This window comes from Neopsephotus bourkii, unplaced genomic scaffold (genome assembly GCF_033783945.1).
Source record: "Neopsephotus bourkii isolate Nb327-2 ecotype Australia unplaced genomic scaffold, CSIRO-AGI_Nbou_v1 NB_1767, whole genome shotgun sequence".
NCBI classification, from domain to species: Eukaryota; Metazoa; Chordata; class Aves; order Psittaciformes; family Psittacidae; genus Neopsephotus; species Neopsephotus bourkii.
Genome location: NW_026902241.1, coordinates 11078368 through 11104853, shown reverse-complemented (window position 1 = coordinate 11104853; position 26486 = coordinate 11078368). Strand labels below are relative to the sequence as shown.

The following is a 26486-nucleotide window of genomic DNA, read 5'->3' as shown; positions in this document are numbered from 1 at the left end:
TTTTACTGCATAGTGTGAGATATGATGCTGCGGGTAAAAGCGATGTAGAGGAAGAAGCACGGTGACAGACGAACGATGTTATGAAACCTGGACACCCGTGGCAAGTATCTATGTATTTGTTTTAAAACCCCAGGTTGCAATGCACACAGAACTCCTTCAATGTGCAGACCATTAAAATCCCTCCTCAGTGTAGCATTTTCTGCCACTTTCCCTGCTGCTCAGTACACGTCCTGCTCCAAGCTCTCCCCACTAGCTACCACCACCCCTCCTGCACACACCAGCCCTTACCCCACAGCCAGACCCCTACCGGGAGAGCAGCCCTGGCCATGGCCACCTCTCAGCCCTGCTGTCCCTCCTCATGTCACCCGATGGGACAACACCATCCCTGCTGCCGGTAACACCGCGCTGCTGCCCTACCTGTGAGAAGCTCAAGCAGAGGATACTCCCTGCCGTGTGGCTCTGGTTGCTCTCCTGGGGCTTGACATTACCGCACAATTCAAGGGCTGGGCGCTGCGTACCCTGAAGCCATCCCAACCTGGTGGCACCACGCACGCCCTTTCCATCCGGGCGGGCGCATTGGCTCTGCCCCAGGACAGGACAGGGCACCACCACGCCGCTCCCATTCCAACCGTGACCAGGGCCAGCCGCTTTCCCTCTCTGTTTGCTTTCAGGGTGGTTGTCTCTGCTGCTGTTCAGGGCACTGCAGTCCAAACAGGTGCAACGGAGGAGGGCTGGAGGACGCTGCCAGCTCCCCATAGCACACTCTTTTCCTCTGCCCTTTATTTCACAAGACACTAGAGGTTTTATTGCTCCCTTTTCTTTTTCTGCCTGCTCCTGCCAAGCCTTGGCTCCCTGGGATCTCTCTGGCAGGTGGGAAGGAGCCATGCCCTACCTGTACCGGGACTTGAAGCCGAGGTCGCCGGCACTGCCTGGTGCTGCACGTGCCACACACAGCTCGGGGAAGGCCTATGAGGAGCTGAAGCAGGAGTGCCTGCGCAGGGGAGTCCTCTTTGAGGATCCCGACTTTCCTGCCTGCAACTCCTCTCTCTTCTTCAGTGAAAAGCCACCTATTCCCTTCATCTGGAAGAGGCCCGGGGTGAGTATGACATTGCGCTCTCGCCTTTCATACTGCCAAAAGTCAGAGCCTGCTGTGCTCTGGGATTGCACCAAACCATGGCGTGTTCAAGGAGATGAAGTGCAGGGAAGAGACTTCCCATCTCAGGGGAAGTGGTGTGGTGTTGGGATGTCACCCACAGATTGCTCAAGCTGTGGGATGAGAGCGCTGGAAGGGTTCACACCACGTCTTAAATGTAGCTCATTGTACAGTCACACTCTATGGATGTGTATTTACGTATGTGCTCAAACAACTGGTAATCACCCTTCTCTGTTACATGACTGCCAAACAGCTAAGATGAAAATAAGAGGACGTGCAAGGAATTAAGGGTAAAATACATCATGATGCTGCTCTAACTGTGTGAAAATCAAGTGCTCTTAATGTAGGAAACTCGTAATTAAGGTTAAACTTAAAAAATTCAAACCTTTCAACTTTCAGAGTATGAGACTCTTATACTTCCTCTCTTCCATCATGAGACTTTGAGAGATTACAGATACATGCCATGGTTACTGAGCCATTCAGTAGTAGCCAAGGGCTTGAAAAGTATCTCTTAATGCATCTTGCATAACAACCATTAATGACACAGCGAGAGCCTGAAGCTTCAATAGTCACATGCTCTCAGATCACAAACCCAACATCACTCCAGGTTCCTTCTCCCCACTTAACTCTGTAACTAATAGCCACAGAAAATCTGTGGCTACGTTTAATTTCATTTCTTTGCTAATGACTGACATTTATTCTCTTTTTCTTCATAGTCTGAAAGCTTCTCTCTCCCTTAGTAGAAAACTTTCCTTTGGCGACACTGGGAGAAAAAGAACCAACGGAGAAAAAGAACAAAATACACTTAAAGAAGGGTTTAAATTTTGGCTTAACTTAATCTGCTGTGACAGGCGTTCAAATGCCTCTGATGATAGTTAACATAGTGCCACTGCAGAGCACAATTAAACCCGTTCTCCTGGAAAAGTTTCAGCTATGAAAAATAGGAGAGCTGTACACATGGCAAGTGCAGCCCCTGCAGGCACTGCTGCCTGCCTTCCCTACCTGTGGCACAAAAGCTAGGATGGCTGTGGGGCTGGTTCCCAGCACAGGATGGGACTGTGGGGCTGAAATACTTTTGGTGTGGTGTCTCTGGAGTGCTGTGGGGCATAAGAAATGCAAGTGCCTGCAACATCAAATCAGAAAGAATGTTTTTCCTTGGGCTAGCAGTTAGGTCCTAGTTTGTCTTTTTTTCCATTTGGGTTTCACAACAGTTGAACTTGTGACCAGGGGCAGCTGAGAGCTTGTGTGTCCTTGTGCGTGGTACCCAGGGACAGCGATCTGTCTGTTGTAGCTGTTGCAGTCTTCTTTGTGATCTTTGTACATTGAACTGGAAACATTTACAGAATAAACTGCCTGAAACGGGATTTGACTTTACACTCCAATTCCCACATACAGGAAAGTGAACTTCAGTGAGCCGCACAGCAAGAAATAAAGCTCAGAGGAGTCTTAGAGGATGTGTAAGGACAGGGTTTTAGTTATGCTCTTCTCTGGCTCCTCAGCATTTCAGCTATGTCACTTTCATCTCTATTATCCATCAGGAACAGCACTAACATAGAGGCACTGCAACACCATTTCAAGGTAACCCATTTTACTCTACAAGTGGGATATAGACCTGGAGCATGACCTATATTAGCTGCCACAGCTGAGCTGGCAAGGCTGTGGTGCTGGAGATAGTGAGCACAAGATCACAGCCCCTGTGTAGGGCACCTGCATTCAAACTGCTTTTCACAGTGACTGGTTTTTACCACCTCTCCTAACAGTAGTTTACAATAGCTTGGATGAAGTGTAGCACAATACATGTGGGTAATTGCAGGGTAACATTAGTCTTCAGATTTACACTCTGCTAGAGTTTAATCTTTAGTAATGAGAATAGAAAAGGCTTTCTTGTTATTTTGACATGCATATACCTGCATGTCTACACGTTTGTACACACTGTGAACAAGACCCTCAGATAGCTCTAATCTGTAAACCTCCTACTGCAATCAGTGAGCTACATGGATCTCCACCAAATGAATGTCTCACTTCCTACATAAATCTGAAGTGTGCTAAGATTCAGAAAGCGATTGTCTTTAGCAATCCCTTTTCATTACAAATAAAACCTTTGAAACTCTAACTTAGAACAATCCAAAGAAGAGAAGACCCTTTTCTCATTGTGTTTTCCCCTTTTTCCTTTCCTTTTTCCTTTCCTTTCCTTTCTTTCATTTCCTTTCTTTATCTAAATTCAACTGCTGGGATAAATTCAACAGTTTAGTGTCTAGGAACATCAGACACATAAGCTGAAGAATGAGAAAAAGAAAACAAAAACAAAAAAAGGAAAGACGAAAGTGTTTTATCAATGCCAAACAAACCTATGGTCTGCAGAAGGAAATTCTCCTAGTAAGAACAGCCACTGGCAACTGGTGTAATCACAAATAGAAATAAGGTCACCTAAATAGCCTCACCCTCAGCCTGTCGTAGGTCTCCATTTACCCTATCTACCAATGTGAGACAGGTGCAGGGGCTGCAGTTTGTTTTCTTTTGAGTCTAAAGAAACACAGCTTTGATGTAGCATCAGGAGAGTTACAGGTCACCTCGTTTCATCTTTGTGAGGACTGCATGTCCCCACTTGTAGGTAATAACCTTGCACAGGCAAATCCATGAATTTTTGTTTTGCATGCTGTTTGTGAATGCAAGATCCACCTTTGGGGTTTGTCCCTTAGTATGCTAAAGCCCTGATACACATACTTACACCATCCAGTCTGAAAATCCCCTTGAAATCAATATTATTTTTGCAATGTGGTTTTGTTTCGTGTAGCAGAGAAGGTGGCACAGGCCCAGCCAAAATCCTTTCTATCCCTTTCTATTGATATTTTTACTTTTGTTTTTTTGCTTTGATTTAAGAGATTGAAAATATTTTTCCATGTCAGTTGCAGAGCTGTGTAATAAGCAATGAGCCATGAATCTGATGTTCATACTCATGTCAGTGGAAAGGTTTTTTATCGTGTCCCTTGCTAACGCATGGAGTTTCCTGGTAACAGCTAAATACATTTCTTGTCATGAGAATTATGTTCCCCAGGAGCAATGGTGCTAAACCAAGGCATGTTATTGAAGATCAGCTACCTGATCAGCTGTTGTTATATTGATGTGTAAAGGCAATGAGCTGTGTTTTTATTGTTCACATCCACTCCCAACAATATGGAGTGTATTTAACAAGCAGGTGGGTCAGGTAAGGAGGGGCTGCTGTTTGATTTCCCTTTGCTCCACACGCTGGTGACAGGGTGTGCTGTGTTACCTGCCCCCTGGGTTACTGGTGGCTGAGGCACAACCTGGCCACCACTTCCTCCCCAGCATAGGCAAACAAAACCATATGCAAACCAGCTTCCTCCTGAATATTGCCTGTGCAGGGTGAGCTTCACAGGAGCAGCGCTGGTTCACTAAGTGCAGGAAGCACAACAGAACTATCAATATCCTGCCCTGACACCCACACAAAATACAGTGATATGATCCAAAAGCAACCCAGTTTCCTTCTAGGCAAATGCAGAGGTTAAATGCCTGAATGTGTTGTTCTATTTTGCCTCTCTTTAATTTTATTCTGGTTTTTTGTAAGCTTCTGTCACTTAGGCAAAAGGTTCTGCTTCATGCCATAGGGTCTGCAACAACATATCAGGGCAGACACATTAACTACAGGCATAGCAGCTAATGTAGGTATTAGTATCTAATAGTAATATATTAGATACCCTCTCCTCCCTTTTCTATTCAGCTCAATCAAATTCATTTTACAGTTCATGGGAAAAAAAGCAAAGACAGGTGAATTCCTGCCACATTTAGTGGTTTGCCACTCTAGTTTTTCTATGCAGCTGTGGTGCTAGTAGTTTAACTAGAACAGTGAATGCGTGAGAATTGCTTTCATGCCCCTGTGAGCAACAGTCCCTCTGAGCACACAAGGGTGGGTAGTGTTAGCTCTTCTATAAAACAAACAAGGCTGGACTCTGCCTTTGTTGTTTGCTTGTCTGAGGAGGAAATGGTCTCGTGGTTGTCAGACACTGTGTGTTCCAGGTACCATGTGCAGGTAAAGAAAAGGCTTTACCTTGGCATTTAAAAGTTAATTGACAATTTTGATTTTTCCAGACACTGTGGGGGGAAAAAAACACAAACAAAAAGCCATTAACCAGGGTTTTAGTCTAACAGTGAGATTCTGGACCTGGTTGTGCTATGATACTTGAACAATTGCCTACAGATGGATAGAGAACTCTGGCCTTTCATTAACAGCTGACTAAATAGAAAAAAATGAAGATATTTGATTCTTTGATTGCTTCACACTGTAATTAATTGTCAAGGATTCCCCACCTAGATTTTTGTGGTGGCTACACCTCTGCAGGATAATATGGCCCATGGGGCACATACAGCATGCTGCACATCTGGGCTCAGAGCGTTAGCGATGGTTTCCTGGCATGTTCCAAGTAATTTCTGTGTCTCTCTCTCCCTTTCTCACAGGACATTGTCAAAGACCCCAAGTTTATCCTTGGAGGAGCCACAAGAACAGACATTTGTCAAGGGGATCTTGGTGAGTGATTCTCCCTGGGCTGATGCAGTCCTGCCAACACCCCATGAGCAGCATCAGGAATATCTTTACACATTGAGAGGACGTTGTCCCTCCTGAACTGGTGGGAGCAGTGAAAGTGGAGGTGAGCCATGCTCATCTTGCCTGCAGCCATCTTTTTTGGTAGCACCCTTCCATCCATGCCAGGGACCATCCTGGTGCAGTGGGATTCAAGATCAGGGAAGGATCTCCATGTGAGGGTACTGTGAGCCCAAGGGAGCTCTTGTCTACCAGCACCTCCAAACTGCAGCAGTCTGCCCTGGTGAGACAGGGACACACTTCCTGAGGACATACAGGTGTATTTTGTATTTCAAGAGGGGTAGAAGCTAATTTCCGTAACATCTTCTCTAGGCCCTAACCCACCTTTTCTCCTCTTGAAGGGAAGAAAGTGAGGAGTTTTTTACCTTTTCTCAATTCACAGGTGACTGCTGGCTATTGGCAGCCATAGCTTCTCTCACACTGAATGAAAAAACACTATCAAGAGTGGTGCCATTGGATCAAAATTTTGGGCCAGATTATGCTGGAATATTTCACTTCCAGGTAAGATAAACACATCCCGTAACATGGCACAGCACAAGCACTTTTCTGTCATCATATTTCATGGTCTATTTTGCAGTGGGGTTGCCAGTTATTGCAGAGGAGAAATAGAAAAAAAACCATGGATTGCTGAGCTTACACTGTTCATGTTTGAGAAACAACGTAGTGGGCTATGTCAGCCTCCCACAGGCATGCCATTTCTGCTCTGTGGAGAGATGTATGGCCTTAGATATTATGTCACATTTTCCTTGGCACACAAACTCCACTTAGGATGTAAGGAATTGTAGTGGAATACGTAATACATGTGTGTCTCAGAGGTGACTTGAATCATGTGGTGACCACTTGTGTAGCTGCATAAGTAACATTATCCAGACAAGGAGCTACAGTACAGCTCTGCACTTTTAGTCTTTTCTTAAGATATATTACCCTTCTTTCAGAGCAGTCTAATATGTTACAGTGGGAATGAATGGTTTACATATGACTTCTAATCAAGCCTATGACTTGCAACTAGAAGTGCTGGGACACCAGAGTCCTGCGCTCAGGAAATGACATGCTGTCAGCAAACTCATGCCCCATACTTTCTTAACAGTTTTGGCAGCACAACGAGTGGCTGGATGTCGTGATTGATGACAGATTACCCACCTTCAATGGCGGGTTGGTTTTCTTGCACTCAGCTGAACGCAATGAATTTTGGAGTGCCTTACTAGAGAAAGCCTATGCCAAGTAAGTCATTGCAGATGCATAAATTCCCTATTTGTACATAACACAATGTGTATATAGCACAGTGTGTGCATACATTATTCACAGCTCCAGCGAACAGCTTCTATCCAGTATTTTTTGGTGGCAGTGAAGTGTTTTTTGCATTTGCTGTTGCCCTGAGCCAAAGATGTTATGCCTATCTCTTGTGAGTTGGTCCAGCTTCCAGCACATCATTAGATAAACCCCTAGCTGATAGCAACAGAGTTGCATCAAAGCCTGAATCCTGACATTTGTGTCTCTGCTCAAACCTCAGTTGATGGTTCTGCCTTTCTAAATGCTTTGGCAGGTAGCAAGCCACTGACACACAGTGGTGTTCAGTCCTTGCCAACCTGACAACGGGCACTAAAGAAAGAAAAACCCCAGGCTTTAGGGATATAGAGAAATGAATGAATTAAAAATGAAATTAACAAAGAAAGCAGAATGATCCCAATACTCCTCCCATTTATCCTGGGTGCATTCTGGGATGCTTCTTTTGACTTCAGTACCATTGCTGCAATTTTATGCCCATGTGAGAAAGCTCTCAAACATGGGTTTCTTCAAAGGTTTGAAAACATGTCTCATGGTCAGCATGTGTTTTGCAGGCTGAACGGCAGCTACGAGGTTCTGAAAGGAGGCAGCACAATAGAAGCCATGGAGGATTTCACTGGGGGCGTAGGAGAAATGTATGAGGTTAAAAAGGCTCCTGACAATTTCTATGAAATCCTAGCGAAAGCTCTGAAAAGATGCTCCATGGTGGGCTGCTCCATTGATGTAAGTAAGAAACAGGGTCTGAATTTCTCTGTTTCAGTGCTGAAAATAATTAATTTAAGACAGTAGGTGGATATGCACTTAACTTTGCAGATAATAGCTATGAACTGATTGGATATGTAGTATTAAGGTAGCCTTTCTTACAGTTGTTTAAAAGACAAGGAGAAGATTTATCACTTTTCAGGAGGTGATGGCCGCTGTATTTAAGGCAATAATGACATGAGTACGAGCACTTGCTGAGAGTGAACTTGATTTCTCGACTTACATGGTTGCTTGGCATTAACATTGGCCATAGCTTTTTGAGGACTTACTGGTTCCAGAGACTACAAAATAGGGCTTTTTTTTTTCAGCCCTGAATTCTGCCATCGCTGCTCCATCAATATCTTTTCAGAAGAAATGAGACCATATCACACCTGACCTCAGCCTGAGAGCAGCTGTCCTGCTGCATTCCTTAGCTAACATAAACTACGTTTGAATGGGAGTTAAGATTGAGATCCAGAAACACAGATGATGTTGATACAAAATCCCAGGGGCGGAGAAGGTGTTTTAGGCTGGAACCGCCTCATTTTCCTTATGTGTGAACAATGCTTAAAAAAACAAAAATTGAAAAATCCTTTCCTCAGGGGTTCAAAGGGCACCATTGCACCATCACTGCCTGCACTGAGCACACAGCCAAGTTGTCTTCTCAGACTACTGGTTAGCCACTGAGCTCCCACCTGATGCTTGAAGGGGACCAATTTGCACCACTTGCAATCTCACTCTGAAAAGAGAGATTCACACCTTTTTTCTGTATTTCAGACCAGCAGTGCTGCCGAGTCAGAAGCCAAAACCCCCTTTGGCCTTATAAAGGGCCACGCTTACTCTGTGACTGGCATTGATGAGGTACGTGCAGCAGTGCAAAGGAGAAAGATAAGGGAATGTTCCTGGACCTCAGGTGGCAGGGGCAGTTATCCTCAGGCTTTATCCAACTTCTCATCAACCTTTCCCTCCCACATCTCCTGTAGCAGCCTGCGCCTTTTGCCTGCCTGTTATACCAGCTTGCCCAGCCTCTGCTCACAGGAGAAGTCCTGCTCCCTAGCTACTGACACTTGATATTTTCTCTATTTCTTTCTTCCCCAGGTGAGCTATCGGGGCCGGCAAGTGCAGCTCATAAGGATAAGGAACCCCTGGGGACAGGTCGAGTGGAATGGCCCCTGGAGTGACAAGTGCGTGAGCTGTCCCATACATGCTTGCCTCACAAGGGGTAACCCTAACCAAATCCCAGCTACTGCTTCACAGCTGCCTTTCTGCAGCCCCAGCTATTCCACAGGAAATTAAATCAAGAGTTTGCATGTGCATACCAGTGTTACTGCCTTACTAACATGTCACCCCTGGTGTTTTCAGAGCTGCCCATGTTTGGGGACACTAAAGTTGTTTAGCCACCAAAATCTAGCATTAGCAAAAAATATTCATTAATACTGAATGATGGGGTAAGTTAATTTTTATAATGAGATAAGTTAATTTTAAGACACTACTAATGGGAAAAATAATACATTTAGAGTGAATTTTCTTTTGATTTTTACAAGGCTGTTGCTGTAGTACTTGTAACGCAACATCCGTACTTTGTCCTCCTGCAGATAAGCTGGAAATTGGTATTGTATTACCCCCTCTAAGTAGCTTATGAATCTCTGGTTGTATTTATTGATCTTGGTTTCTAAACACATTAGGGATATGCAGGAACCTTACAGGTTATATATGACCGTTCAATGAGATCCTCTCAATGTGGTACCTACCAAAGATGTGAAAGAACCCAAAAGCACAATAGGATGGGGCTGAAAACCAGTCTGATTTTACTACCAAATGTAAACAAAGTGCAGATAATGGAAAAGAAAAAAAGTATAATAAAAACCAACACTGCATTCTCCCCCAGCGTACACTTTCGGTGTATTTTTGCACATACATACAGCTTCATTTCTGTTTCACTTTTACCATGTTTTTTGTATTCATATAGATGTAGAGGACAGAAACCATAACCTGCCTGGCCCTTTAAAATTGCTGAGACACAAAGTCATCTGCAGGGTTACTTTGAATGACTCTGTCCTTCACATGACTCAGAAATAAACGAAATGTTTCCACATCAGCTCTGATCCTTCATTATCTTGAAAAAGAAAAATGTGGATAATTGGCATATATAACGAGTGATTAAATCTCAGAATATTGAGAGGTTAAGATCAGGACAGGCATCTGGCGATTCCTGCTGTTTATTGAAAAAGGCTGTGCAAAGCAGACCTCTGATTCTGCACTTGGTAGGTTTGCTGGAAGTCAGGGTGCAGAGGGGCTCACAGGTCAATACAAGAATCTGTAATAACATTTTGCAGTGGTTGCTGGAATTAAAAACCTCAACACAAGAGGCCTGCTACTGCCTGTTTATTGTGTCAGGTTGGAAATGTGGCAGGGCATTTTGGTTTTCCAAAAAGCTTTGTCGGGTTTTTGTTTGGTTTCGATCTGCCACAGCTGAAGTTGTAGATGTGGATGAAAAGAAGGCAAATACTTTACCTGGAACCCCAGTGACTCCAGCAAATCTTTCTGTATGAGGAAGGAGCCTATTCAGTTCCTATTGACTCAGTTTTGAGGAAACATCTGGCCCTGAATTATTGACAAACATAAAGCAGGAGATGGGGCTGCAGATGGAAAACAGATTTAAGGAGAGGTGTGACTTACCAAAATCGTGATGTTTACCAATAGCCCTATTATACCCAACTCCATTACTTGACAGCAGTCCCAACTCTGACTGCAGGCAATAACTCACACAGGACCATCCCACAGCAGCTTCGGAATCTTTGGTCCTGCTTCCAGCTATGTTAGTTAGGTCTCTGTGACCATGAGTAATAACAGGATTTGGGAAACCTCTTAGATGCATCTTTCTTTGTGTGAGCTGATCAAATGAAACACATGTGGAAGAACAGCCTGCTGCTGTGTCCAGCCAGTCGTTCTGAGCCGCATTCTGTAGTAAAACTTGGGTTTGTTTTCTTGCAGCTCTCTGGAGTGGCGTTCAGTGAGCCCATCAGAGCAGAGACGCCTGTCTCAGGCAGCACGGGATGATGGGGAGTTCTGGTAAGCCATGGGGTTTTAAAGTGTGTGGATCTAGTCAGAAATCATGGTGCAAGTGACCAATAAGGAAAGTATCTGTGTGAGAAAATGCTCAGTTTCCGCCTAGGAGAGGCAGGTAGAATAATAACTTGGTTTTTTGTGTATTTCATGCATGCCCGTGTCTATTTTAATAACAAAAGGCATTTTAAAAGTCAGCTTAGTTAATGGCATTATCATATTTCAAATACTGTGTGTCTCCCTTTGATGTAACACCCTTTAAGTCCTTCCCATGAATAAAGGCAAGCTCTACAGGAAGGAGCATTGTATTGCACTCTATCACCTTTGAAATGCCTTCAGGGGTGATGCTAGTCCTACACTGGAAGGGAAGGGAGTCCTGAGGAGCAATGCTACTTGTTACAGAAAGTAAAAGAACACAAAGTTATGTGTGAAATGATGGAAAATTTGAAGAAAAGATGAAATTAAAAGAGAAAAAAAAAAAAGTGGTGAAAATTGCTTTAGAAGTGTGAATTGCTCCTCATGCCAAATTCACAATCTCAGACAGAGCAGATGGCTGACTTGCACATGATGTCTTGTCCCCCCCCCCATATCAACCATGCTGTGCACTTCTGACAATGTGTCTAATCACATTTTCTAAGGCGAAATGCTCATCTCTTTTACATAGAGGTAAATCCAGAGAGCTATGCAGAGGGCTATTCCAGATTTTTCATGCAAGTTAATCCAAAGTTCAACTTTAGGCCCAAAAAATGATTTATGATAGACAATGCAGCAGGTTAAGCCACATTAAATGATTTATCCCCAGTTTTGATAGCTCTGGAGGGAAGACAGTCTAGTGGCTGATCCATTACTTAAATATTTTTACTTAGGCTATTTTGAGTTATTTTGCTATTGACATTGCAAATGAAATAGGGCATTAGCAGCTTTTCCAAAAAGATTTTGTGTTTGGTTTGGATTTCTTTGTCTGTGTTTGACCTGTCTACAGCTGGAACTTATGAGGTGAAAGAAAAGGAGTCAAAGACTTTACGCAGAACCCAAGCAACTTCAGCAAGTCCGTGCAGGGCATGACTTACAGCCTGGCTGTGTAATGGAGGTGCAAACGTGCTAGTAGGCATCAAATGAGTAATGAAATACATTAAAAAGTCTGTCCAACAGAGCTAAGCTGAGAGTTAAGTAAGTCCCCTGGGGAGGCAAATAAAAATTAATGAGGCTGAGCATACCCAGACAAATGTTGACCTTCCTCATCCAGCATCTCAGTCATTCAGAGCAGAAACAAAAGCCCCTGGACAGAAATTTCTGCTGAAGGGGTTAAGTAGAGAAAAATTATATGCAGAAGATAAGAAATGCTTCCAAAACCAGTCAGGCAAGTTTGATACCAGCTAAACCTCCACCCAGTCCATCAGGCTTATTTTTCCTAATACCTTTTGACTTCTGTGTATTTCTCTGAGGAGTGTTTGTCTCTTTGCCCCCCTCTAAGCCACACCTTGATAGTTTCCCTATTAGGCTTCACATACAGACTTTGCGTGAGCGGTAATGTGATATATCCATAAAGACATTAAAATGATCTGGTGAGCTACACCGAGGGCTAGCTGGGTCCTATCGGCTACTGTTGCAAATAAAAATGCAGTCCTGGAGAGCTTTTGCTCTCCTGCTACCCCATTCTGTTGTTAGGCATTGGCTACTGGAGGAAAAAGATGGGTGTTAAAATTTGTGTTAGGGAGGAGATCAGTTTCTGTACATTATTTCATGGTCCATGGAAAGAGAGGGCTAGAGGACACATCTGGATGCTAAATTGCCCTCAAAAAGGCCTAATACCTCTGCTTTTTTACAGAGTGGATTTCAGCCTACCAAGGCTACCTTCAGTTTAGAGCATCAGTGGGCCTCCTGTCCTTGCAGTGCCCACCATGCAAACTGCTGTCTCTTAGCTTTCCTGCTCTGTTCCATTTGTCCAGGGATGCATACCATGGCCAGTGGTGCCTGGCTCTGTCTGCCCCTTCTCCTGGCTGTTTGCTCAGTCCTGAACACAAGGCTCCTTGTCCAGCAGGGCTGTTGGTATCTTATTGACCTTTTACTTGGTAGATAAAATCACATGGCTTATCTGCTGCTCAGCATGCTGAGCAGTCTAGTTTCAACCAGCCCAGCCTAACAGCTCAAAAACATCTGTCTTGTGGCATTTTTTTCCTCCTTCCCATGGCCAAGTATAGGTGTCCACGTTGGGTATAAAATATATGCAATGCAACATAAAACCGTTCTGATTCTATGTGACACAGTAGCAGGCAGCAGTGTTTCTATACCACCTTAAAGGGCAGGTAGGAGCCACTACTCAAGTCCAAACGTCCTTTTTGCCTCTCATGTTTGGTGTATGTTTTTTGCTAGCATAGGATCCTAGGCACTCATAAAGGAGGGGAGGGTGAGCAGTTTGAAACTAGGCACCTTAGCAGAGGCCCAAGTGTGACTTTAGTTGAAGTACCATGGCTAATCTATTACCATGTGTTCCCTGTAGTGCTGTCATGTGGCTGGCACTGGATGCTTTGTAGGTAGGTTTAGCTCCTGCACAGGTGCCTGCCTTACTTTGGTAGGCTTTTTGGCAATATAGGTGCAGCCATTAAGGCCAGGATGGTGTCTTTCCATCACAGATTTTGTGCCAATGTCACTTTTGTTCATCTTATGCTCAATGGTAACTGAATAAGATCAATAGAATTATAGTGTAAAAAGAAAGGTATTAAGAGGTGTCAGAATGAGACCCAGACAGTAAGGTTGCTTATGGTTTACACCACAGCATATCTCCATGGTCACTGAAACTATTCAGATCCACACAAGCTGGTGAACTGGCCCTCAGATTCCAGGGTGTAAGTGTCCTGGGCATCCTTCACTGAAGTGAATGACTGCCTGTTCCTTCCCATATCTTTTGCTCAGGATGAAATTTGAAGACTTCAAAGTGCATTTTGATAAAGTTGAGATCTGCAACCTGACTCCAGATGCCCTGGAAGACAGCACTGCGCACAAGTGGGAGGTGACCATCCACCAGGGGAGCTGGGTCCGGGGATCCACTGCAGGAGGATGTAGAAATTTCCTAGGTGAATAGATACTGCTTTGAAAACAAGAAGCCAGCACTGAAGTCTTTACCCACTCTTAGCCACCTTTCCTGTTACCCCACAGCAAGAATTGTGGGTGCAGGCCAGGCCAGCTGATGCTCAGCTGGCAGGAACCAGCCAAAAGGACGAATGTCCATATGGTCCCACTTGAGAGTTTGCAGTGTAAGAACTGCTTTCTTTGCTCTCAAGTTCACTGGATCTGATTTGCCTCTTCTTTACATTTGCATGAGCAGGACTAGCTCCAAATAAGTCCCTTAAATTGCAGCAGTAAGTGTAAAATGAGAAAAAAATCCAACTCAGCCAGCATGTTTATGTGGCTCTGAAGTAGCAGCATGGACCTGAAATGTATTACTCCAGATTGGCACCAGCACTATGGGATCATTGTAATACTCTACTTTTAACAAAATCCCATCTGACAACTTTATTTAAACCACAGTAACTTAATAAATATCAGGCCTAAAATCTTTTCTACACCTAGTTCCATGAAGGACTAGAATTTGGCTTATTTTCTGCAGAGCTTAGTGGAAAGAAGCATGACAGGGAATGGAAAACTAAATTTGAGCAAAACCTCAGCTTAATTGCCCTTTTTGTCTTCTTTTATTTTTTCTTTTAGTAATAGTAGTGGTGGTATTATTATTCTGAGGCAAGGAACTCTCTGGTGTTCTTTACATTGGCAGACACTTTCTGGACAAACCCACAAATCAAGCTGCATTTGACAGAAAAAGACGATGGACAAGATGAGTGTACATTCATAGCGGCGCTGATGCAGAAGGATCGCCGTAAACTCAAGAAGCTTGGCGCTGAAATGCTAACCATAGGCTACTCTATTTATGAGGTACTTTATTGCTTTTAAAGTGCAGTAGCTGCACTATCAGTATTAGCATCTTTCTTTGGGTTTGTACCCCTGCCAGCTATTATGTATTTTTAGGGTCCTTGCTCATGAAATAATCTTCTCGTTACATCAAGCCCCACAGAGTATTTTACATGGTTGGGATAATGCCCTCTCAGAGAAGGATTTAGGAGTCCCTACGGGGCCGTGGGTTCCCAGGGTAGACTCCTTGGCCCCATGATTCTGTCATCCTCTGCCTGGTTCTTAAAGAGGGGTGTTGCTTCTTATGAGCCTCTTGGGGTGCAGGAGTGCCTGTCCCCCAAGTGAGGCTGGAATTGGCAAAACTGTTGTCACTGCTCCGTGACATCCTGCCTTGGATTGTGGCACTTAATGGCAGGGAATATTTCAGCAGGAAGACAGCATCCCAGAATCCTATTAGACTGCCTTCTGGGTGGGAAAGGACCACAAGCAGTGGGTCTTTGCCATGAGGTAGGAGCTGGGCTGCTGCAAGCACCTGGATGAAGGGATGAGAGTCAGGATCCGGGTGAGAGGCTTGTACCAGCCAGAGTTTGGCTGTGTGATTGGGAAAGGGGCAAGGATGGCCCATGCACACACTGGGTAGTGCAGCACTGCCTTTGTTTGCCCTTCTAGAGCCCTGGCAGAGATGGACACTTGGGCAAAGACTTCTTCAGGTACCACCCCTCCAAGGCCAGGAGCAAAACATACATTAATTTAAGGGAAGTGTCTAACAGATTCAAGCTGCCACCAGGAGATTACATTCTTGTTCCAACCACGTTTGAGCCACACCAGGAGGCAGATTTCTGCCTGAGGATTTTCTCTGAGAAGAAAGCCATCACTGAGTAAGTCAGATGTGAGCCCTGTGCCCTCCAGTATTCAGCTGCATGTCAGGCTGGTTGCTGCTGGGGAGAGCCTGGCTGCTGGACACCCAGCCCTAGAGCAGAGCCCTGGTATGGAAAGCTCCTGCCCATTTTTGCTAAACCTGACACTTCTTTTGGAGAGGAGTTTAGCAGGTGGTGAAATAGAGCTTGCCATGGTGAGCCCGCTAGAAGCTTGGCAAGTAAGAGTTGCTAGCTACTTGATAATGTTCAGAACTCTGTGAATGCAGCAGTGTTTGTTTCCTGCTCGTTTCCTCCCTGAGTTTGCCTGAATTACAATTCTGTACTAAAAAAGGGTATTGAGGAAAAAGTGTGTGCACAACGAAGAAAGAATGAGATGAATTCTTTAGCAGGCAGCATGCACAGCTGTGCCCTCCCTGAGCCTTGCTTCAAGTCTGGTTGTAGGGGCTCACACCAAAATCCAAACAGTGCAAAATTGTGATTGTCAGGTGAATTTTAGCTAAACTTAACCTGTTCAATAAAAAATACAGTTTTATCATTCATCTCTGGAAAATGTAATGAGCAAGATTCCACCCCAAGCAGATGTTGAATATCTTCAGATACTCAATAAAGTTTTGTTTTCTCTAGGGATCTAGATCAGAACGTTGCCATTGATCTCCCTGAGGTAAGCCTACTGGGTTAAAGTAGAAAGAGAATAGCTCAGCAGAATCCAGCACACACTTCTTTTACTGTCTTTGGCTAAAACACGTTCATTTCACAGGAACGTTATACGAGTGCCAGCTTTGTGTATGTGACTGAAACAGCCAGTTCTGCTGAATATGGTAAAAGAGCTGTAACAATCAAAATCATAATCATTGTGCTTCTGTATCCACTTGAAGGCAGTCAGCATCAGCTGGCGACAGAGTGTATCAGCCACCATGGGTGCAGTGAAAACACACCTGGTAGCAGCAGGGAGGCACACGGCCATTCACGTCTTTAAAATTTGATTTATAATGAAAAAAAAAGAAGAAGCAAGAGAATGCCAACAGACCTACATTAGTTTTGCATACAAATGACTTCATTTTACTTATCAATATCTGCAGGGCTTGGGAGGGAACACTAGGCACATGTGTGTGCCTATTGAAATGATTGAGTTCTTGTTTCTGAATGGCCTGGTCTGCCTGTTGAGCACTAATTGCATCTGAGTCTGAGTCAGCTCCTGTTTAAGTGTATCCCTGCAAATAAACTGTTAATTGTGGTGCGCCTTCCCATGGAAACAACCTAAGCCGAGACCTCATGTATCCTCCAAGGACCAGGTAACAAGTGTGTCTCTTTTCCTGGGTTCTCAGGACCACGTTCAGTAGCAAAGTCAATCAGTTCACCTGTCCCAGTATCATTAAGGGACTGCATACAAACTTGAGCAGAAATAAGTGAGGAACATCCCTGCCCATGTCAGGGGGGTTGAAACCAGATGATTTTAAGGTCCTTCCCAACCCTAACCATTCTATGATTCTAAAATACATACAGTCAAAAAAACTGTAAGTGGCCAAGCAGTGTCAGCACGGCCACTCTGGTGACATTACACTAGATAGCACCCATGTTGTATCTTCTGTGGGTAGGCAAAACAAAACACTACTCTTTGCTTCCTACACTGTGCTGTTGCCTTCTCTTTCCCCACTTTTTTGGCCCAAGAACTCTCTGTTCACATGGTCACCCCAACTATAGCAATGGTTCTGTACTATTTCATCTCTCTGGTCATCAGTGTAGACTGAAGCCTGGTCTCTACACCTCTGAGACTGCATGGAGGCACTCAGCTGCCAGCCAGCTGAAAGCATTTCCAGGCTTAGGATGGTGCTGAGTAATACGCCAAAGCACAGCCACCTCTGGCTGGTGCTCTAAAGAATGACAAGAGATCCTTGAATGATGTTGCTGGAAAGAGCTTGGTATAGCTGCGGTTGCTTAAGGACTAGGGAATCAGAGTGGTGCATGGGTGGGATGTGAGAAAAGCTGTTTGCCAGGATGGGTGCTCTTGATTTTGACATAGCAAAGGCAATGGCAGACTACACAACCACCCAGGAAAAGGAAATGGGGGAGTGAGACTCCCCTTGGGCAGCTAGATGGTTGGGTGGCCTCCAGTCTGCCAATGTTCAGGAGTATGTGTACCCTTATTTTAACATGTACTCTGGTTCTCTGGTGCACATAGGGGCTATATGCAGGACAAATGTAATGGTTTACAATTCATCTAATGACTTCTGTGGTTGATGTTGCAGCCCATAACCTCAACCCCAAACCCAGAAGAAACTGAAGAAGAGAAGCTTTTCAAGGCACTGTTTGAGCAGATTTCAGGAAAGGTGAGTGCAAAACCTTTGTGGGTCATAGTGGGATATGGAAAGGGGTGAGACACTTCTGCGGGCCAGGTGAAACGTTTTTTGGGAGTATGCTTAGTTGTAGTGTGTTGTTTGAGCACCAGATGTCACCATGCCTTAGGTCTAGTTGGAGAAGGGTGTAGCTGCTGGTGAGCAAGCAGGAGGACCAAAGGGAACTCAAGGTCTGAGGGAGCTTATTTACTTCAGTGTCCAAGTGCAGTTTACTTTCTCTGAATCAGTGGTTCCCACTGGAGATCTCCTTCAGATAGACTTATGCACAGCAGCCCTTTAGTTTTCAGCCTTTTCTGGGTTTTGTATGGTTCTCTTTTCCTGAGTTGCAATAAAGTACAGATGGGTGATGTTTGTGTTTTTTTGAGGGTTTTGGTATGTTTGATTACAGAAATATTCAAGTAACAGATGCTATACTTCTTTTTTTCTTTATTTTACTGTAGGACATGGAGATATCTGCAGAAGAACTTGAATGTGTTCTGAATGCTGTATTAAAAAGAAGTAAGTGCTGATATCCTCTGAGGTAAGCGGTGTAAAGAACTTTATAAAAGCTGCCATTAAATGCATTTACAGACAGGCTGTGTTATGACTCCTGCTTGATGTCCTCTAGCCAGCTGTGCAGAGCCAGGAAAACATCTGGTCTGTGATCTAAACATGACCTCGCCCTGCCTCCAGCATGAGGACTAAGAGGCAGCTATGCCCACTTACGAAATCCTATTTTCTACTTTCAGTTTATAGAAGGCAGATTTACCCAATGGCTTCTTTCTTATTGTGCTTTTTCAGCAAAAAACATCAGATTCAAGAACTTAAGTCTCATTTCATGCCGAAATATCATTTCTCTGACGGATGTATCCTTTCGAATAAGTGCTTGTGAGGCTAATTGAATGCTGAATATAATTCCCCATAGGGTTACCTGTTATGGATATCAGCAATGAATGTAGTAACGTCATGGCAGAACACCACCCAAAGAAAAAAATAATACATGAAAGTTGTATACTGATTTTTATTATAGAAATTTAGGGTTAGGGCCTTCAAGACAGACTATTTTCTACTGCAGACTTAGAGGCAGATGCTTTAATGCTGAGCACTTTTAAAAGTAATTCTCTAATTACTTCCATATAGACCAGTGCATTTTTCAAGCAGTGGTTTATTTGAAAAAGGCCTACAAGAGATAACTCAAGAAAAGTCTGTTTTCTGGAGGGTTAAGTTCACCAGGCAGGGTTGTGCCTGCAAGTTATGGGTCACAAATTAAGGACCAGCAGAGTGTTGAAAATTGCTGATATCAAAGCTGTGGGGGGTTTTGACAGCCAGACTAATAGCTGGAAAATCTGGTCTTACAGCTAGATCCTGGAACTCCAGGAAGCAGACATGTGGGTGAAAAGTTTGTCCAAATTTAGTCATTTGTGGTGTAGGTGTCTACATCTAAGCCAGCTTTCTAGACTTCCTTTATAGATAGTGAAAAAGATGGTTTAATTATGCTTGTTCTGGATGCGCCTGACTGTGAGGAATGCTAAGTAACTGCTCAGACATTAGGTGAGATGAATCATAGCCCTGGTACTTCCCCGCCAGCTTCATCCTTTGCAACATTCTGGTGCCTGTAGAGTTTGCTTAGCATGGCTTCTCCTCAGGTAGGCCTGTTTTTCACAGCATGCTTTCTTGATAGACAATTTTGTTACATGTGAGACAGAACAGATACTGTCCTAACAAGGCAAGTATCTAACATTTGCTTTATGTCTTGCTTGTTCAGCTGAGAAGTTCTTATCTTTTGCTTTATTTGTTGTAGTCCGTAACAGAGGTAACATCCTCTCAAACACTAGGACAGAAAACCAAAACAGACAAAACTTTGTCCTGTTAAAGCAATATCCATAATGTTTAAATTTAGTGCAGATCAGTCACCATGCAGATACAGTGAGAAACAGGGCACCAGTCCTGAATTTCCTCCCTTAAGAGCCAAGCTTCAACAGGGAGCTGGTCCATGTTCACATCTCATCCTTACATGGTATTGGGACAGAGCCAGGGTCTGCACTTGACACAGGAGCATGGCAGCATTCCTAGGTTTACTATTTAGGCTATAACTAAATAGTTTCCATTATTTGCAATGCTTCCAAGCAAATCTCTGCATAGTTTTGAATAAATGGGGAAACATCTCTTCCTCTGCTTTAGCAGTACAAGGAACACAGACACAACCATCACACTCTGGACATGGTATTTGGAGTACACGGAGGAACAAAATTACATGAATGCAAACCCAAGTCAGCACTGGCAGAGTCCCCTCCCAGTGCCACCAAGTTCCCCGGCCACTGTCACTATGCAGTCGCACAAAGTGAGGGCAAAGTTCTACATGACCTCAGGAAGAAGAACCTGGCTGGGTAAATTGACAGTGACTTTTTGCAGGAGCAGTAATGTCCTCGGGTTCCAAGTGCACCAATAATGTCACCATTGAAGGTGCTAAAATAATGACAGACATTATCTTGACCCCACTTGGCATGTTTTTACCTTTATGAATCCTCACTATGCTAGTGTCCATCTGAGCAAGGGCTTTGTCTTGGCAAGTAAGATGGAAAGCGGAAGCGGAATGGGCCCATTCCTTATTTAGCATTTCAGAGCAAGTGCTCCATCATGCAAGCGAGCTGTGCTTGGGCAACATCAGCAACTCAGTGAAATAAGTATTTAAAGACCCTTATATTTCAGGCAGAGGGAAGGACAGGCTGATCTAAACACTGCCTCTCAGAAATGCTATGCAGACTCTATTTTTCAGACCATGAGAACCCATATTTTGCCAGCCTCACCCCACAACGCCCATTAATTTTTGGTTAAGCCATTGCAACAGAGCTTGGTCTCTAGGTAAAAATACTGAATAGCACATCAGTTGACTAACTAACTCCTCTGAGTACAGTAGCAATTTGTTTTAATCAGGTAATTTAATTCTCTGAACCATTTATATCCCATTTACATCCAAAGCTGTTCCTGCCTCAGAACAATCTGTCTTTCTTTCTCCTGTGGAGCCTGCATTGCTCAGCTGTGTTTTTATATCACATAATGTTCCCCAAGTATCACAGCCACAGCCATGACTGTAACTGCTCAAGCTGCACCTCATGAGAAATCCCGATATGGGTTTCAGTGGCACCGTAGGCATTCCAGGCAACTTCACATTTTCTGCTTAAAGGAACAGTGCTTATAAATTCAGGCAGAATTTGCACCTTTAGGTAGAGAATCCTTTTCCTTAATTCAGATTGCCAGACCAATGGCAACGGGAAACTGGAATTTAATGAGTTCAAAGTTTTCTGGGAAAAAATGAAGAAATGGATAGTAGGTGACATTATTCGCTGTGTTTGTTTCTCCATTTCATTAGCTATTTCCTGCATAGTTTATTATGTATGTGCAGACAAAAGTGGAAACAGGAATGTTTACAAGCCACGAATTTTAACTCAAAACAAATGCTCTAAAAGCATGGGGGCTTGTTTTGGATAGTCAAAGACATTCTTAGCTTTCCATGATGCTAAACCATACTGGTTTTCTGGAAATAACAGAGATTCTTGTAAGCAAATCAACTATGTTTGGATAAAGAATGCAAAGGACACTAATAAACAAGCCTATCAAAATTAAACTTAAGGCATTTCCATTACTGCTGTTGTACAGAAGTAGAAAGTGATGATTCATAACTAGTAGGAAGCAATAATTCCCTATGTCACTGCATTTCCTTTATTGATCTCTCAGGAGTCAACTGTACGGAGGCCTGGGAAAGTGTTGATTCTAAATTTAAACACATTTCCCTGCCACTGTATATGGCAGTAAGAATAAACAGGCTTGCAGAATCAGGCCACAGACTGAATATTCAAATACAGGGAACATAATTGTTTCCTTATGGTCATAAATAGCTTCTTCTGAATTCGTGCTTCACCCAAGCATTCAAGATATGCAGTTCCCTGCTTCTTGTCTAGCCCATCAAAAATGGCAAATGCTTTTTTTGGGTACTAATGCCACATTTAACAAAGCATGCATTATTCTTTAACAAGGGGGTTGAGAAATCCTTCTTATCTTATTGGAAGATTTGCACGTATGTTTGCTGGATAAATTTAAGATGAAGGTGATGACAGCTCTAAATACATCCCAAGGGTAGCTGAGTTTGTCATCTCATTAAAAAGATGGAATTTAACTCTAGTTTAATAATTATTTAATATTTAGGTCTGAATGTTTGTACCAGCTCTCTTGGTTGTACCATGAATGTGGCTGCTTGGATCTTTTGTACCTAGCAGCAAATGGGCAAGTTACAGTCTTAAGTTCATGTTAAACCAATTGCCTCTACCCCTCAGAATTATAGAGAAAAACATAACAAGAGATTAAGAGGATGCATCAGTTAAAGAATTAAAAGACAAAGAGCAATACATCCTACCCAGAAAAAAATCACCTTTTGAAAAATCATGGAGTTTTTTACAAAAAGCACCTTGTTATTTTGAATACGTGGGTTTGGCAGTACTTGGTTGAAGTTTCACAACAACCTATTCATATGACAAAGAGAACTGCGACCTAGATTTGTTCCTCAGTTACAAAATCAGACTTGATCTGGACCAAAGTTTTGTCAGCTTTCTTAAATGCTCAAGTTAGCAATAAAGACCTTGCTTTTCTGTGTCATATCCGTGCTCCCTTTCATATGCATAGAAACTTTCCATGTTCTCATTTTGTTATAGAATATCTTTCTTCAATTTGACTTTGATAAATCTGGGTCCATGTCCTCCTATGAGCTTCGCAGTGCACTTAAAGCTGCAGGTAAGGATAGCCCTGCATTTTATCTGGGAAACCTGTCAGGCACATTGGCTGTGGGTGAAGAGGGTTGCAATCAATCATGCTGGCCAGGTGCCCCTGAACAGAATGGAGGTTTAAATCCCAGAGAGGACTTGCACACCTAGAGAAGATATCAAGTAGACTAATTTTGCCCCAGGAATCTCCAGTCCTGCAGGGCAGTCAGTGAGAGCAGTCTTTATATTTTTCTTGAGCTCTGTTGAACTCAACAGGGCTGAACATGTGCAGGGTTAGACCCTGAAACAAGCAACTTCAGTGTCCATCTGCACTCAAGGGCTGCAGGAACAGTGAGTAAGCTGTTTGTTATGAAGAGCAGTCAGTGCATTTCACTGCAAATTATTTCTATTAAAGCACCTAGTTTTACAGAAATCCCTCCAAATTTCAGGGAGACAGAATGGTCCCTCATACATCAAAAAGCGCATGGACTAGAAACTGCAGTGACTGCAACATTTCTTGTTCAGAGTTTGTTATGCATTGCAAGCTTAAAGAATTCTGTGGTCAGATCGCTTTCAGGATGGCTGTGTGCCACTGAGTATCCTGCCATTAGCTGGTTTTCAAGATTAGTTAGTGGAGATCTGCAGATTCCTCCCTGGCCAGTGAGGTTGCTCACTTTTCCTTTGTGCGTGTGTCTTTGGGAAGGATACCAACTCAGCAACTACCTGCTGCAACTGATTGTCCTCCGATACTCTGATGAACAGTTCCAGATTGACTTTGATGATTTTCTGAACTGCTTAATTCGCTTAGAGAATGCAAGTCGTGAGTATCTTCTTCCTCTGGAATTTCTTTCCCTTTAAAAATAAAAACCCTAATGTTCCTCTTCTGGCTGTCGTTGAGCATATTGCACAATATCTGAGACCAAATCTGTACATGGCTAACAGAAAGGAGCTGTGTTTAGCATTTGCTGTTAGGATGGCTTTTCTCCTGTAAAGTGAAAAATGTTCTGTTGCTAATGGAAAATTTCCCTATGTGAATAGAGCCTGCTTCACAAACTGCAGCAACATAGAAGGCATGTGAAGAATGCTGGCAAAGTCCATGTTACAGCCTTTCTTGTGGCTCACCCATGAGCTTCATTTGGGATCACAGAAGTTCAAGGTTCAAATATTGCCTGTGCCTCATGCAAAGTGATAATTGGCATGTACTTGGATAGGTATATCCTGTACTTATCCACTTTTGGCAGGTGATATGGTTCCTCATACATTGAGCACCCTACACCCCAGTTCATTTGTGAGCAGGGTCACCCTCATTCCAGCAGTAGTAGAGATAGATTAAATGGCTGGATAAATGCTGAAGTGATCATTAGTGTGACTCCAAACTCAAATCATATGCAGCTCTCTCTATGAGAAGCAAAATCAACTTTCGTCACCAGTTTTTGTTGTTTTGTTCTTCTCTTTACTTTCTGTTTTGGTCTGTGGCAACAGAAGTATTAAGCTATTGAGAGAGAAAAATTAAATAAGATAAAGAAAAAAAATGCAAATTGATTGGCTTCATTTTTAGAGTATCATCCAAATGCTATGGTTTAGTATCCAGGACACCCTCTTCCAGTCAAGTCCTGAAGTGAGATATGCACAAGGGCTTTACGTCACCAAGGCATTTCCTCTTGCAAGGACTTTGTTTTGTCATAGCAGCTACCACCACCAAGCAATCCTAAGTGATTCGCCTCTGCGCCAGGCCCTCCCTCTCCTTGGCACAGCCACCCATCATTGTGGGATGGGGAGCTCATGTATGAATATGAATGAGGTGTATTTATAGCACTGGTGTCCTGTTTTTCATTTCAGGAGTATTCCAAGCTCTGAGTGTGAAAAACAAGGAGTATATTAACCTGAATATAGGCGAGGTATGAGCACAGCTTCATAAACATTGACAAAATGATGGGGCTTCTCTAGAGCATTTTCCTCTTGTAAGAACCAGAACATTTCTGCATGGCACTTCAGGTGACATCTGTGTCCATGAGAGTGCAGGGGGCATCTGCTATAGGTTTCAGCAGGGCTGGGATTTTACAGCACGCACACTGGTTACATCTCTTCCGTGGTATTGCCTTTCTTCCTTGCTCTGTGGCGTATTGACAACTGATCAACCTTTCAACATTCCCTGCTTTCTCCTTCCTCAGGTGCCAGCTCTCAGTGGGGGAAAGGGGAAGCTGCAGATGGAGATGGGAGGTCTTTCATTATCCCTGAATCCCCCAGGAGTGCAGAACAGTCTTGCCTGTGCATGTCCATCATCTGCTTCTCTCACCAGTCAGAACAGGCTTGTTTTCCTGTGCTCTCTTTGTCTCCCTGTCATATATGTGGGTTGTCTCTCATTAACACCAACTCAAAGCTTCCTGGGGCCAGGCACAACAAATTCTCTGACAAAACAATCATGGAAGCCCATGCAGACTGCTGGGATGCAAACAAAACCACTGCCATTATGGGCTTCTAGTGTTTGGAGAGCTCTTCCTCCTTCCCTCAAACCACAGAAGTAAATGCTGGCTGAAGTTTGTCCTTAGTGTCAGGACGTAAAAGCCTAGTGAGCAAAGGTACTCTTCTTTACATGGGGTCAATTCAAATCAAGGCAAAGCTTTTGAACATCTCTTTAATTTGGGGAAAGGAAGGGGGAAGAAAAGGGCCTGAAATCATTTATTGTAACGTTGATCTTTCTTCCAATCTTAGTTTATCAACCTGGCAATGAACATCTGAAGAAGTCTGACTTGGATGCCGGAAGCTTCTGGTGATATCGCTGCTGAGACTTCTGCCCCAAACAGCTGAGGTCCCCTTTGCATGCAGACTTCACCAGGAGATTTCATGAGGAGCAACATGCATTCTGTCCACCCTTTCTGGTCCCCAGCCCTCTTGAGGAGTTTAACAGTCAGATCATATTTTGGTTTTGGTAAAGCCTCATACTGGATTTAGTACTGTGAGTGGCATTTGGATGGGGCACACATGGCTCTCAAAGAGCCTGAAACTGATACCCCTGAGTGACCACAGGTTTTTACAAATTAGAATTGTGTTTATTTTCAGCACAGCGCAGACTATAGTCATTAAATGTCTTTATTGCTCCTTGGGTAGAGATTACTGTAAGGTGCTTTTGAAAATATAAGGTTGCATAAAACTTTGTTCCGTTTGGAATTCATTTCCAGCATGCTGTGTAGCTACACAAAAAGCCCCCTGTTACAGCCACCTGAACTGCAGCCTGGTGGACAAAGGAAGGCCACGGAATGTCTGGATTAAATTCAGCCTTGAGTATTTATGACAGAGGTCCTTGGTCCAAGCTTCCTTAGAAGGATGCTTAAGCTAAGGTTTGACATTCATCACAGATTTAGTTTAGAGAAAAAATCCTGCATTTCAATTTCTATCAGTCCTTTTCTGCTACCAACAAAGTTCCTCTGTTACACACCGGATCGTGTCCCTCAAGCCAGTTTCGGCAGCGTTGCACACAGCTTGCCTTCATCTTCAGAGGAACATGTGGCCCTGAAACAGGGATCTCTTGTGTTGAGCCATTTTGCTCCAGGCAGTCCAAGACTGTGTCCCACAACACATGCTCCAGAAGAGCAACTGTGATAATTTTAGATGAATTAAATGTGCTCATTGGTAAGGCCCTGATCTCTGCAGCTATTGCTGTTTTGCATTGCTATTTTGCATTTGTGACTTACATGGTATGATTCATGTGATGTGGGTAGCCAGTGCTGGCTTTAAAAATAACATTAATAGAAGTCA

General features: G+C 43.5%; 1 protein-coding gene across 3 annotated transcripts; it reads left to right on the top strand.

The window, feature by feature from the left end:
- Positions 1–734: 734 nt before the first annotated feature.
- CAPN9 (calpain 9) lies at positions 735–25932 on the top strand. Of its 3 annotated transcripts, XM_061378839.1 has the most exons (20): positions 735–1096; positions 5627–5696; positions 6154–6272; positions 6859–6992; positions 7610–7778; positions 8574–8657; positions 8895–8980; positions 10791–10868; positions 13776–13936; positions 14632–14789; positions 15435–15643; positions 16268–16304; positions 17890–17970; positions 18438–18495; positions 18778–18842; positions 21235–21303; positions 22683–22761; positions 23434–23550; positions 24570–24628; positions 25443–25932. In XM_061378839.1, exons 1-20 carry the CDS (start codon positions 884–886, stop codon positions 25467–25469), a joined length of 2073 nt encoding a protein of 690 aa, XP_061234823.1. In that variant the 5' UTR covers positions 735–883; the 3' UTR covers positions 25470–25932. The 3 variants fall into 3 exon arrangements, 2 of the variants coding, with proteins under 2 accessions (XP_061234823.1, XP_061234824.1); XM_061378840.1 differs by lacking the exon at positions 24570–24628; XR_009729305.1 differs by lacking the exons at positions 24570–24628; positions 25443–25932 and having other exon boundaries at positions 21235–21307.
- The last annotated feature ends 554 nt before the right edge of the window (positions 25933–26486 follow it).

Coding starts and splice junctions, on each gene's coding strand:
- CAPN9 (XM_061378839.1), top strand. CDS start 884: ATGCCCTACCTGTACCGGGACTTGAAGCCGAGGTCGCCGGCACTGCCT. Junction 13,937..14,631: donor AGGATGTAGAAATTTCCTAG/GTGAATAGATAC, acceptor TTACATTGGCAG/ACACTTTCTGGACAAACCCA. Junction 15,644..16,267: donor GAGAAGAAAGCCATCACTGA/GTAAGTCAGATG, acceptor TGTTTTCTCTAG/GGATCTAGATCAGAACGTTG.